Consider the following 13,651-nt stretch of genomic DNA (forward strand, 5'->3'; position numbering starts at 1 on the left):
GAATCTGCCGCCCCAAGCACGAGCTTGCTCGGCTGGTGCCTGGAGCCGGCCCTGCTGGCAGAGGTTAACTGGGAGGGCCTACCCTGGGAGCACTGCAGAAAATTTGGGGAGGAAAGACTCTTGTCACCCATCATAAACCTCCCCTCTCCTGCAGGAGTGTTGGATAGTGGCTACAGATGTGACTGTCAGTCACTTGATGTCACTATTGCTTAAAATAGATACAAGGGAAAGGCAAATTAAAAAACAAACTGGTGATAAAACAATTGACTTTAATAACAGTTCAGCTCTGGTTGCAGTGGGTGGGCAGGGTGATCAGCCGAACAGGGCTCTCTCTCAGGGAAATCCTGGTGCTGGAAGAGATCTGTGTTAGCAGATTTCTCCCCCCCCCCCCAAATTGGGTCCCATCAATGCAGTTCTCTATGCAGGATCAAGGCCTTAGACTGCATGCTCTTTGGGGGCACTTAGTCCTAAATGATCACAAGAAACACACATGACCACACAAACACTGCAAACAACACTGAGCTGAGCTTCTCAAACTCTCCATACAAAGCAGAAATTACTATACACCCACAGAAATAGGGTGAACAAGGGACAGGAGATTTTGTAGAGTTAGTTCTAAATGACTAGGGATACTGGCATTTCCACCTACTTCAGTTCCTTTTATGGGCTTCCAGAGACACAAGAAAACGTCTCTCAATTTTTTAACATGCATATGACTTTACTTCAGGGGTCAGTAACGTTCAGCGCGCGGCTCGCCAGGGTAAGCACCCTGGCGGGCCGGGCCAGTTTATTTACCTGCTGACGCGGCAGGTTCGGCCGATCGCAGCCCCCACTGGCCGCGGTTTGCCGTTCCGGGCCAATGGGGGTGGCGGGAAGCCGCGGTCAGCACATCCCTCGGCCCGCGCCGCTTCCCGCCGCCCCCATTGGACCGGGACGGCGAACCGCGGCGAGTGGGGGCCGCGATCAGCCGAACCTGCCGCGTCAACAGGTAAATAAACTGGCCCGGCCCGGCCCGCCAGGGTGCTTAGCCTGGCGAGCCGCGCGCTGAACGTTGCCAACCCCTGCTTTAGTTATTTGCATTTGCTCCACAAAGGCCCAGGAGCATCCACTTTCAGAGGCAGCCTAATCAAGTGTCGTTAGCTTGATGAGTACCAATCTTCCTCAAGCACTTGTATAATGAAGTACGTTTTCGCTGAAGTAATTTTGTGATGTGGCAGCCTGTTTATTGCAGTGTTTTTGTCCCTCATTGAAAGAAGCTGCAGGATGGTGTTTTGGAATTCATTCGCAATGCATCTTTGCCTCCTTCATTCCTATATCAGACTCCTTTCTCTCAGCAAAGTGCATCCCGGCTTGAAATCAATGGGAGTTAGGTGCCTGAAAATCTTTGAGGATCTGGGCCTAAATGACTCAGTGGACTAGCTGTAAAGACAGTTCAATTGTTGGGCTAGACGCCATTGATAGTTTGGTGCTGCTATGAGGAAGGCACCATTTGGACAGAGGTGGCTGGTTATTCACCGCTATTTCTAGGACCACAGGGCAGAGTAACTATAGGTTTAAGCTTTTGCAGAGGCTATAATAGCCATTAGAAAGTAAACATGTCACTATTCCCCAACAGGGGCTGCCACAGTTTAACAGGAAGACAACACATCCCCGAATGTAGTATTCTAATGTGCTCACCCAGTCCTGCTAAGAGATCCCCTGATATTACACTATTGAAGAGCCATGGGAGGGAGGGGTGTGCAGTGGATTCACGTTAAATACAAATGATCCCTCATAATAGTTGCAGTATTGAGAAAAGCTGATTTCACAACTCTCTGCTGGGTTTAAAGTGAATTTTCATTAAGGCCTTGTCCATTTTTGCCCAATGCAATTTACAGTGTTTGTAGCCAGGTCTGAGAGAGATAATAACCAATTTGGAAGAGTGGAGTGGAGCCAGCACTGTTATTTGTGGTGGAGAGATGACGCAAATTGTTCAGTGAAAAATCTATTTGAAGATCTTTAAGGAAGTTCCATATTCCTGTAGCAGTCTGGAAACTCTGTAGCTTGTCCCCTGAGCTTCACCCAAAAGGGAGCAGGATGTGAATTTTAAAAAAATTGCTGATTTTTTTTTGGTTTGAGCAGTTCTTTCATAGGCAGCCCTCCTTTTTAAGACATCTCCTTTATCATCCTGAAATAGCATGATCCCAATGGCTTTGGGTCTGCTATCACTCTAGCTTTAACTATGAAGGTCTTTAAGTCTACACAGCAAGTCGGACCCCACGGCAGCAAGTCTCAGAGCCTAGGTCTAGACTTGGGCTCACGCTATGCACTAAAAATAGCTACAGATGGAGCCTGAATGTCTTCCCAGCTATTTTTAGGGCTGTAGCAAAGTCTGTAGACCTGGGCTCTGAGACTTGCGGCCGTGAAATCCTACTTGCTTTGTAGATGTACCCTCAGTCTAAGGGCTTGTCTACACTGGTACTTCACAGCTGCAACATTCTTGCTCATGGGTTTGAAAAAACACCCCCCCCCCCCCCGATTGCAGCAAGTTTCAGCACTGTAAAACGCCAGTGTAGACAGTGCTGGTAACTACGCCCCCCTAGGAGGTGGTTTTTTTAGAGCGACTACACAAGCCACGCTGCCAATGTAAACTAGCCCTAAAGAAGTTGGCATAGTGTGAAGGGAGTATTGTGTGTGGTTGGTACCAACATTGCACTTGGCTAAGTGTAAGAGATCTCTTAAAAATGCAGTATGTTTTCCCTTAAGTCAATGGCAATACGCAGAGTGTGTATAATTAAGCATGTGTGTAATTCTTTACAGAATAGGAGCCATAGATTGTAAGTTCTTCAGTGCATGGATCATCTTTTATCCTCCGTTTGTATAGCACCTAGCCCACTGTGGCGCTGATCTTGGTTGCTTTTAGGTGTTTACAAGTAAAAATAAGAATTACAGATTACAAATAAAAATAAGAAAACTTACACAACCAGTAGCAAAGGATAGTGTATGGTGTCCGCAAAGGTTGCTGGCTTTAAGATTTGCATTGGCAATTCTAGGCAAAAGTAACAAACAACAACAAGGATTTAATATGGGAATGTTGAGATAATTATCACAGATTTTGACAATGTTGTGGCCACTTATCAACAGAAATAAAACAGCATTTCATAAATGCGCTGGTAAATAAAACCCTAAAAACACAGATGTAATCAAGGATAAGATCCAGACCGTAATAGCTGAGGTGACAAGAAATCTAAACCTAGAGTGAGCTATTTAGTCATGCATCACTTACACAACAGGCAATTAACATCTGGCAATAGCTATTATTTTCCCTTTAGGCAGCTGGATGAGTGACACTGCCAAGAATCAATATTTTGGGGAGGCAGAGAAAGGGAGGGTAACAATAGCTTAAGACAACAGGAATGTAAGGTACAATTGCCAATTAAAACATGGCTAATGATGTGACAGGCAGAATTTTTCTGCTTTAGGGGCTTCAAGACAGTTAGAGGATGGACTTGCCTCTTAATCCTAAATTCCAGGGGCCTGATTTTGATCTCACTTCCTCTGGTATAATACAAATCAGGAGTAACTCCAAATCGACAGAGTTACACTGGTATAAAATCTGTGTATGTGACATCTGAGTTAGGCCCCAGTTGTGCTATGGTAACCCCCAAAACTTCATTTAAGTACTCTGAGATGCTCTTCTTGACCACCAACCGGTACATGAAAGTGCTCCCACACAAATGCTTTCTGCATTAATGAGGAGACAGCATTTGTTTTTAAAATATTACCTATAATCCAGATTACCAAAGGCATGGCAATTAAATCAGTATTAGCAGGATTTTAAATACAATTAATATACAGATTAACCACTAGCTTTAAGTGGTTTGTTTTGCAATCATTTTCTGATGCTCAGTCTAATTACTTATTCCATCTGAATGCTAATGGACTGCAAATTGGATCAATGGCCCAGGGACAGTCAGAGAGACCGCCATTTGACTTTAAATATACATAAAACATGGCACACACTGCTCCAGTTACTGGGACGCTTTTAGGGCAGACCTTGGATACATGGTGAAGGCACATGAAAAAATACAGCCGGCTTGTATTTATTACACACAAAAAACAGGCTAGTTAAGATCAGCAGAAGATACTTTCACCAACAACTGCAGTTAATAATGTTAGCAACAGTTCTTGAGTTATTTATAGTAAATTCAAAATATAATTATGAAATGGCTCATGTGGCCTGGATAGAGTTGGCTCTTAATGATAGGCTGCCACTGATGTTCTATCTTTGCCCATAATGTTCAGGAAATGCACAGTTCTGTTTTCCATATTTCTATGCATCAATTTCTCTTCATAATATCAATGTTCGAGGCAGAGCATTTTAGGTAATTACTGCAGTGTTCAAATAGCTTTTGGCCTCATGTTTTATAACACCACTCACTGGTCCAGATTATGCAGTAACACAGTATCTCTCTTCCTTTCTGTGTAAGTGTCATTCTATGTCGTATCTGAACGGATGTTTTCTATTACAGTACTCTGCATTTGAAGGAAATCTCTACTATGACCAATCCCATCATAGAGAAAATGTCAAGGAACATGTTTTCAGCCCTGTTTCCTTAACTGCTTCCAAATTGTCAAGTAGAGCCACACAAATGCCATGCAGAAATTAGGATCTGTAGGAGCCATTACATATTTCGGGATTTCAAATGTGGAGTTTCCATGTAACAAAACAGACACTCTTAAAAATGTTGCAGGTGCAGCTAGGGAGGCTGGTGGAAAATATCTGAACTATTTGGTCCTAACTTTGTCTAGATGACGTTTGTTTGTATCTCTGTCCCCATCCCCTTCCTTTCGTCTCTCCTCTTTTGCACACAGCTGTGGAGAGAATATTTAATTAAGGAGTGGCACAAAAAAGAACTAGCTGCATTTTTAAACTGCTCCAAGTTTCATTCTTCCCTGCTGCAAATAAGATCTTCCTTTGATTTTGTCTTTCCTTTTCTTGTACAGCTGTTTTTTTCAACCTCTATCAAATTACGTGGGTTTCATGAAAAATTTTAAATCACTGAGACTAAAAATCTCTTACATGCATGTATCCTGATTGGTGATTACTGCTTGATTCACTGCAGTTTACTGCTCTGTACTGAGAGACTGCCACAGTTGTAGCTAGTAAGCACATATAATATTCCATTTCAAACCTATTTTAACTAATAAACCAGTCATGTTACAGCAAACACGCCCTGTAATGGACAGGTGATCCACATCATGTCATCTCCTAGTGTCAATTACTTTTGTTATATAAAAGCTAATTTTTATCCTTTTCTCTTTCTGTCTCCTCCATCCTCATCAACTCCTGTCTCCAGAATAACTTCCTTCTATGTAGCATTTCCCAGCGAAGTGCTTCCCAATCTGGACGATGTCACTGAGAGCCACAATAATTTTTCCTCCTGCCTATCCAGTCAAGATGATGATCTCACAACAATAATAGCATAAGGCAAAAAGAGAGACTTACTGTAATCATCTATCTTGATTTCCAGGTATTCCACTTTAGGCATTTGCCTATCATTTACAGTCAGCTGCACATTTTCATTTACCTCCAGCTCAAAGATTTCTGCAAGAATAAGGACAAAAACCCATACAAACCCTTTGGAGTTATTCATGGACAACTTAACATTTTACCCAGGCCCCTAATATTTTTAAAACAAATAGTTTCCTTCTAGACACACTGTCCCCTCTAAAGTCTATGATGAGAGATGCACGGCTAAAATGTAGTAGTTACCTTGCAATATTTCTGAAATATGCTCCAGATCCAAAGAATTATTATGGGCTCTATTATCCCAGAGGGGAAAAAAAACACCTTTGCCCCAGATCAAGAGGTGGTATCAACTGGCATCCACTGAAATCAATAGAACTAAGTGGATTTACACCAGCTGAGGATCTAGCCTTCTAAGTCTACATGCTGTAACAGTGTTTTCGCCTCAGACAAAGCAACAGAAGATTAAAGTGGAATCGATGCATTTTAAGAGCTCACTCTGCAGTTCAAATGGAATGGGAGAAGAGGATTTTTTTGGCGCAGATGTATATTCGTTGAGATTTTCACTCTGGGGGAAGATATTCTGGTCGAGAGTTCTCCAGGCATGTGGAATCAATATGAAACAATTAAGAGTCAATGAAAGCTCTAAACAGAACATCATTCATCATCTACCACACAGCTCTGCAAACTACAATAGAGTTGGTTCACATTCTAAACATCTCCCTTGGACCAGCACTGTGCTCTGTATCACACAGACAGACAGCCATGCACAGAGACAACACAGACAGACAGCGCTTGTGTTATGGAGGGATCTAGTGGTTAAGGCCTAAGCCCTACATTTTCAAGTGTTCCACCAAACTTGAGTGTCCCAGTTTCTGGATTCCCAACTGAACTTGAGGGCTGAGCCCATGTAGCTCCGACTTTGACTGGATTCATGGAGTGGCCCTATGTTTTAGGGATATCATGCAGTTGCCTAAGGTGACACAGGGCCGGCTCCAGGCACCAGGCAACCAAGCACATGCGGGGGGCGGCACTTTTCTTTGCTGCTTGGGGCAGCAAAAAATTTAGAGCCGGCCCTGAGGTGACATCTTCCTCTCGGCTGTTCCACTGCCCCCTGCTGAGCTGTTCCCTTCTCCTGATCAGCTGGTCTCCAGGTTGCACTCCCTTCCCTTCTGCCCAGGCTGTACCTGAACGCTGAGCTGCTTCCTGCTGAGCAGCAACCTCTCTCCTGCTCTGGAGCCAAACTCTCTAGCCCTCATGGGGTGGTTCATCTCCAGCTGGCCCCTCCCTTCCAAGCAGGAGGCCAGCAGCTGAGTGACTTCTCTCCAAAACAGCTTAACAATGAACCTGGAGCTGCTGCTTGGCTGAAGAGCTCTGAGGGTTCTCAGCAGCAATATGTGCTACATGGAGAGGCGGCCAGGAGACACATCCCAACATGGAGCAACTGTATCTGATCATGCATGGCTTTGCTGCAGGCCAGGTTCCATTCTTAGCCTTTCTGGCAAGACTTGTTCTCTTCCCTCTCGACAGAAAAGGCCTAATTCATTCCCTTCATTCCCTTCAGCAAGTGAAGGCTGGGCAGGCCTACTTCAAGACCTCTAGCATCTAACAACTCATCAGAGTCAGGCCATTGGAAACGAAGTGCCACAGCAACTCCCTTGAGCTCAAGGCTGTTGGAGATTGTGTCTCCAGTTCCTTCCTCAGCCAAATCCTGATCACGTTGGACAACACAACCACGATGGCCAACCTGAATCAAGGCAGGACTAGAATGTTCCATTCCAGGGAGAATCCAATGTCCTCTTCCTCTGGGGTCCTTCAAAGCCCTGTATGTACCCAGCTCTCTGAATCTTCCAATGGACTGGCTGTGCCAGAAACGACTCTGTCAGAGGAGTGGTCCCTGCACCAGCAGGCCTTCAACCAAATACTCACCTGCCCCCAGCCTCCTTCTATCAATCTCTTCAAGTCCAGCTGTAACTCCCAGGTTCCCAGATTCTGCACCACATGCCTGGATCCTAATATCTTGGCACAAGGTAACTTTTCTGTGTCATGGGTGCAGGGAGCCAGTTGATACCTTCCATCCTTTCCTTGATACAGTGGGTTCTGACAAGGGTCAGTGTCTTTTGATTCTCATAGCCAGAGTCTGGCTGAGGCAGGCTTGATTCATGAACCTCATCTGTGTGTACTGAGGGCTCAGCTTCAACATACAAGGACCTTCTCCAGCAGAGGCCCATCCTTCTGACCCCATCCCTCTTGAAATCTGGATCCCACGAACACTTCATCTTCTTTAAGCTGAGTGTCTGACCCAGAAATTTTTTTCCCTATGAAATTATAATAAATATGGTCTATTTGATCTGGAAGACACTGCGTAAAATATAATGTGGAACCTCCCAACACCAATTACACATTTTATTGACTATAACTGCACTTTAATGACACTTATGTTTATGGATACTACTCCCTCAGGCCCTCCTGAAAATATAATACCGTAGGTAGTTCATAATCATGTTCTGAATCACATTTAGTCATGCCCATCTCCAGTGAATAGAAAAGCAGGCACAGCACAAAAACATGCCGTTACCAGTTAATACATTTCACAGCTCTTTCAGCAAGTGGCTATAATGGTTCAATGGCTATTCAACGTGTTTCTGAAAAGCCTGGATCATCTCTATTGAATTCATAACTCCCACAAAAGCTCCAAAGCAACAGACTATTAAGTTTAGTTAAATATTAGGATTCTCGTTTAATTATGGCCCACACAACTAGCTTTATCAGCAGAACGAGGTCTGACACACAGGGGAGTTCAGTAAACCCATTTTATTTGTTCATATAATTGCATCCAGAGAAAGGCAGGAACAGAGTGAAGGAAATAAGAAAAGATTGGCACATCTCCTAAAGGACTTTCTTTTCTGCTTTAGGACTACAGGGAACCCTCGTCTGTGAAGTACAAATGGTCAGTGCTTAATTAAATGTAAGCACTCTATAATATTTGGCATGACTCATTGTTATCAGATTATTGCAGAATACTGAGACAAACTCCCTTTATAGAGTAATGGCCTCAAATTAATGAGTAAATTCAACTGTCATAATCGTCTCCTTTATTTAGAAGCAACAAAATGCTAGAAAATGAGGAACCCGGGGAAATGCTAATCAAATGTAGAAATCATGCATTCTAGCAAACAGGATGAGTTTTGTGCATGCCTCTAATTACCTATGCAATAAATACTATAAATCTATAACTTTCAATATACAGCAACATTCTCAGTATGTTTTATGCCACTTCTGTCAAGTATTTTATTTGCTTTTTACATTCCATGATAGCTCTCACGCTATACACATAACAGTCATTTATGATCCTGTTTTCAATATCATGAGAGCACTATAAGGTATATGCTGTTATATGCAATCAGTCACATCTATAGCCATGGGGAAATCAAAATATCTACATAAAAAGAAAACGGAGAGAAAAAAACAGCCAAAAAAAGACTCATGAATGTCCAAAAAATTAAATCACTCTATGCAAAAGTCCAAAATCAGGGCCAAATCTTGACTGCTTTAGTCATGCTCTTAGCCTCATTGACATTGATAGAAACATAAAATAAGCAGATACAAAGCAGGCCATTTTCTCTGTTACTTAAAATGTAAAATAAAGAAGCTTATTCCAGAAGATCCCCCTCTCCTAAAATCGGTCCACCCCTTACCTCTTCTGTAAGAAACAAAATGAAAAACTGGCCTAGGCTTAACAGTGACCAAACAATACTGTACGAGTTGCATAAAAACTATACGTGAGGCATGAGGGTGAGATCAGGAATACTATTACTCATTAAGACGAGCTCACATAGCCTCCTTGTAATTGCAGTTCCCAGAGTTATGAAGCAATTCCTGACTTGTGGAAATGTTTCTGACAGCCTAATGCTGTAGCCTCCTAGGACTGGGTAGCCTGCAGAAACCCAGAGATTGCCTTGGCTGAAGTTTGGCTTTTTCTATGGCCGTGCTGCTCCTCCCAGTTGCTTCAGATTTACACCAGTGTAACTCCACTGACTGTAGTGGGACAACTCCTGACTTAAACTGGTGCAAAGGGGGAGTCAGGCCAAAGCCTCCATCAGGGACAAAATGGGTGGATGTATCATTATAGCTGTAGAGAGCACAGAGAGGCTGAGATGCTGGTAGATACTTATACAGTGTGTTAAGGTTAAAGAAACAGCATGTCTGCAATATGTTCTCAATATTATTAATCTGAAATGTAAAGAGGTATTTTCTGAGCCTCTTTGACTGTTTTAGCATCTAGTATCTATCAATAAGTACCAGTTGGTATTTATGCGTTGCAAAAGCTGCATTTTCCCCAGGGCCCAGCTCCACACATTGGGAATTCCTTCTGTACTTGGATCTGTCCTGCCTCCATGGCACTGTTTCCATCTGCTCTGCCCTGAATCCCAGAGAGGGAGTTCCACAGGCCTGGGGATAGTTACACCATTCTCCCACGCCCACTGCTGAAACAGCAAACAAATGCAGGCCCAGGCCGGAATAACTTTTCTACACAGCTCGATCCATACTGACAATCCTCCTTTAAAGGTGGTTTCATGGTAGCCATGCTGGGAAACACCCTTAGGGGTGGTTTCCAGAAAGGGTTCTTTGAAGGTTCCAGGGTATCCAACCGAGCTAGAGGGGGTGGGTGGCGCTATGCTTCCAGTGGAGATCAGCCCAGATCTTGGGGGATCTGCGGGGTAAGGCAGAACCCTTCTGTCCATTCCATGTGGGACAAACCCTCCCTATAAGGCACAATGATCTGGGGAAACCTCTTTTCCCCACCTCAGGTGCTTCTTGCAGGAAGGGGTGATCTGCTCCTGGTTAGCTCTTGCTTCTTGTGTCTGTACTATTCCTCCAGGAATGCGTCAGTGAGAAGTGCACCACCTAGCTCTTACCGAGCGCTTTTCATCCAGAATTTCAATACATTTTACAAAGGAGGTCAGTATCGCTAGCCCAACCTTCCATATGAGGAAACTGAGGCATAGGGAGGTGAAGGGACTTGCCCCAGGTCCGCCAGCAGCCAGTGGCAGAGCTGGGAATAGAACCCAGGTGTTCTGAATCCCAGCCCCGTGCTCTGTTTGTGCCAAGGCTTTCAGAGATGGGAGGCATGTTGTGTCTCATGCACGTAACTACTCCTACGGATGCTGCTGATTTCTGTGCCTGTCTATTTCTGTCTGAATTTCATCATAAAGAAAACTTTGAATTTTAAACAGTTAATTGGAGATGGGGAAGGGGAATAAATTATGGTTAAATGTATGTCACAGGTGGATTGGGCCCTTTGAGAGAGAACTGGTCCAGCCCCCCCGTGCCTCTCTAACAGACTCTCAGTCGGGTCTGACAGAGGGCTTTACATAGAGCCAGAGGAGAGCAGGAAACAGGAAGAGGAAACCGTAGCAGAAAGTGAGAAAGGCTCCTGCAGGGAAGATCCTGAGACAAGGGGAGCTGCTCCAGCTAGGAAGGGCTGGGAGTGGCCTGCTAAAGCAGGGAAGTCCCTGACACACCAGGCAAGTTTCCAGGCAGGAAGACCTGGGCTCAGGTTCTTTGCAAGGAGGGCCATGAGACAGCAGGGGAGTTTTGAGACAGTACCCCAGAAAGGAGGAGCTGTGCCCAGTTTAAGGTGGGGGGGGGGGAGAGAAGGCTTTTTGTGTTGTTTTTAGCTTTTTGCCAATAAAACCAGGCCCAAAGGAGGGGTATTATTGAACAGAGAGAAGTCTGAGTTATTTGAGGAAGCAAGAGGGGAAACTGAGGCAGGCCACGTGGTGGCTCTCAGAAGGCATCGGACCCTGTTACAGTGTACAATATATCTTCCTTGGCAATCTCCCAAATGAAGCACACTATTCTACTCAGTGCTTATGGCTTAACAACAAAAGTTACAATATACATCAAATTGGACATTTTCCACTCTGATTCACCCTCTTATATTTCCGTTAAACCATACGACAGGCAAACCTTGATTTTATTTGTGTTTTTCCCCCAAACACCCATCTGAATCTAAACTACATGCCTTCTCTAGCCATAACTTTACCCAGTCACAACTGCATTCTTACAAGAAGAGATTTTAAATCATTCAGATACACATCTGTGGCTGTGCCCTGCCGGCTCTGCTTATGTACAAGACTCTTCTGGTGGGGTGTGGGGAGAAGTATTTGAACGGCACATCGTCAGCAAAGCGCATTGAGAGAGCAGGAAGAATGAAATCACACACACAACGTTTAAACAGCAGATGGGAGCCTTGTGTTTTTCTTTACACATCATGAGCCCTGGGAATAGCTCAGTGGTTTGAGCATTGGCCTGCTAAACCCAGGGTTGTGAGGGGGCCATTTAGGAAACTGGGGTAAAAATCTGTCTGGGGATTGGTCCTGCTTTGAGCCAGGGGTTGGACTAGATGACCTCCTGAGGTCCCTTCCAACCCTGATATTCTATGATTCTCTGATACTGTATCAGGCCTGATCCTGTTTTCAATGGGAGATTTACCTGAGCAAAGAGTACAGGATCAGGTCCATAAAGACAATGTTAGGATGTGTCTACACTTTGAGCTGAAGGAGTAATTTCCAGCTCAAGGAGACATACCCACACTAGCTCTGATCAAGCCAGTGCACTAAAAACAGAGTGTAGCCACAGCAGAGGGAATGGTGAGAGGGGTTAGCTACCTCAAGTACGCTAGCCCCTCCTACTGCTTGCGTCACCCTGGCTACACTAGCTTGAGCAGAGCGAGCGCAGGTTTGTCTCCTCGAGCTGGGCATCACACCCCCAGCTCAAAGTGTAGACATACCTGAAGATTGTTCACATCTAGGCTTGTTATTTGATAACAAAACCCTTGGCTTCACGGTTTCTTCTATGCTTGGAACAACTGCCCACTTCTGTCCCACTGAACATCTTTCCAAATCATTTAATTTCTTTTGTGATGTCTGGCTGTTGGATTTCTGCACCCACTCTGCCCCTGCACTCCTTGGGCCTGACCCACTCTCTTCCCACGGACAGATTCAGCTCCCACAGCCTTCAATGGGAAATGAGGGTACTCAGCCTCATGCAGCAGCTGTATTTGGGGGCCAGGTTCACTGGTACACTCGGGTGCTGGGAGCTGCTCTGGTGTTGCACCCTGTAAATAACGTTACTCCAGATTCATATTGGCGTAAATGATGGTAGAATCTAGCCCACTCTCACTACCACACGCCTCTGAGGCAGGCAAGTATTACTATCTCCCCTTCACAGATAGGGAAACTGAGGCATAGAGAGACTAAAACAGAAAGCCTAAGGTCACAAAGCTTACCTTACTCCACACCTGCGCCTCCTATCCTGTCCTCCTCTTCCCTGTCACCCTCACCTCCTTCCCATTTAGTAGATCCCCTCCTAAGTAAGCACCCCGAGAAAATTCATGGAATTAACATGACATTTGCTGCCATCACATGGTTCACTCTCGTTGTGGTTTCTACCCCCACTCTGTATCTGTCTTGTCTATTTAGGTCTTGTCTACACTAGTGGCAGGGTGTAGGGTGCATGTAGCTACACACCGCAGTGAAAAGCAGGCTGCATCTACATTCCAGTACTGAGCTACACACCACAGTGAAAAGCAGGCTGCATCTACATTCCAGTATGTAGCTACACACCGCAGTGAAAAGCAGGCTGCAGCTACACACAGCAGGGAAGGGCTCGGGCATGTGGAAAGGCTCCAGCAGCAAGACACTACACTGCTAAAAAATAGCAAGTGTGGATGGGGAACTGCTTGGGCTAGTAAAGAGCTGCGTAGGGTGTATATGCTACAGTTCAGGTGTGTCATGACTTGTCTAACCAGTGCCTCACCATCTACATGGCTATTTATGGAGGGGAGAGTGTGCAGTGTATGTACTCTGCACACAACTGTAAATGTAGAAATAACCTTAGACAATATTGTCTCATTGCTCCTTGTACTCCCCCGCCCATCTGTATCTATCTGTTTTCTCTTGTCTTACACCCAGACTGTAAGCTCCTGGGGGCAGGGACTTTTTGTTGTGTGTTTGTACCATGGAGTCCTGCTTCATGACTGGAGCTCCGAGGCACTACCCCAAATAAATAATAAGTTAATGGCAGAGTTGGGAATAGAATCCAGAACACCGTAGTCCAAGTCCGGTGCTCAAATCA

The 13,651-nt window shown here is 44.7% G+C and overlaps 1 protein-coding gene across 2 annotated transcripts in view; it reads right to left on the reverse strand.

Moving 5' to 3' along the window:
* The window catches only part of DPP6 (dipeptidyl peptidase like 6), a 607,069-nt gene that overhangs the window by 13,608 nt on the left and 579,810 nt on the right, over positions 1–13,651 (reverse strand). For both annotated transcript variants that reach the window (XM_065398031.1, XM_065398032.1), the window contains 2 exons: positions 5,489–5,587; positions 2,959–3,028 (listed from right to left, as the gene is read on the reverse strand). In XM_065398031.1, coding sequence (XP_065254103.1) covers positions 2,959–3,028; positions 5,489–5,587 — 169 coding nt within the window. The remainder of the gene's footprint in view (positions 1–2,958; positions 3,029–5,488; positions 5,588–13,651) is intronic.

The sequence above is a fragment of the Emys orbicularis genome, chromosome 2 (genome assembly GCF_028017835.1).
Source record: "Emys orbicularis isolate rEmyOrb1 chromosome 2, rEmyOrb1.hap1, whole genome shotgun sequence".
NCBI lineage: Eukaryota > Metazoa > Chordata > Testudines > Emydidae > Emys > Emys orbicularis.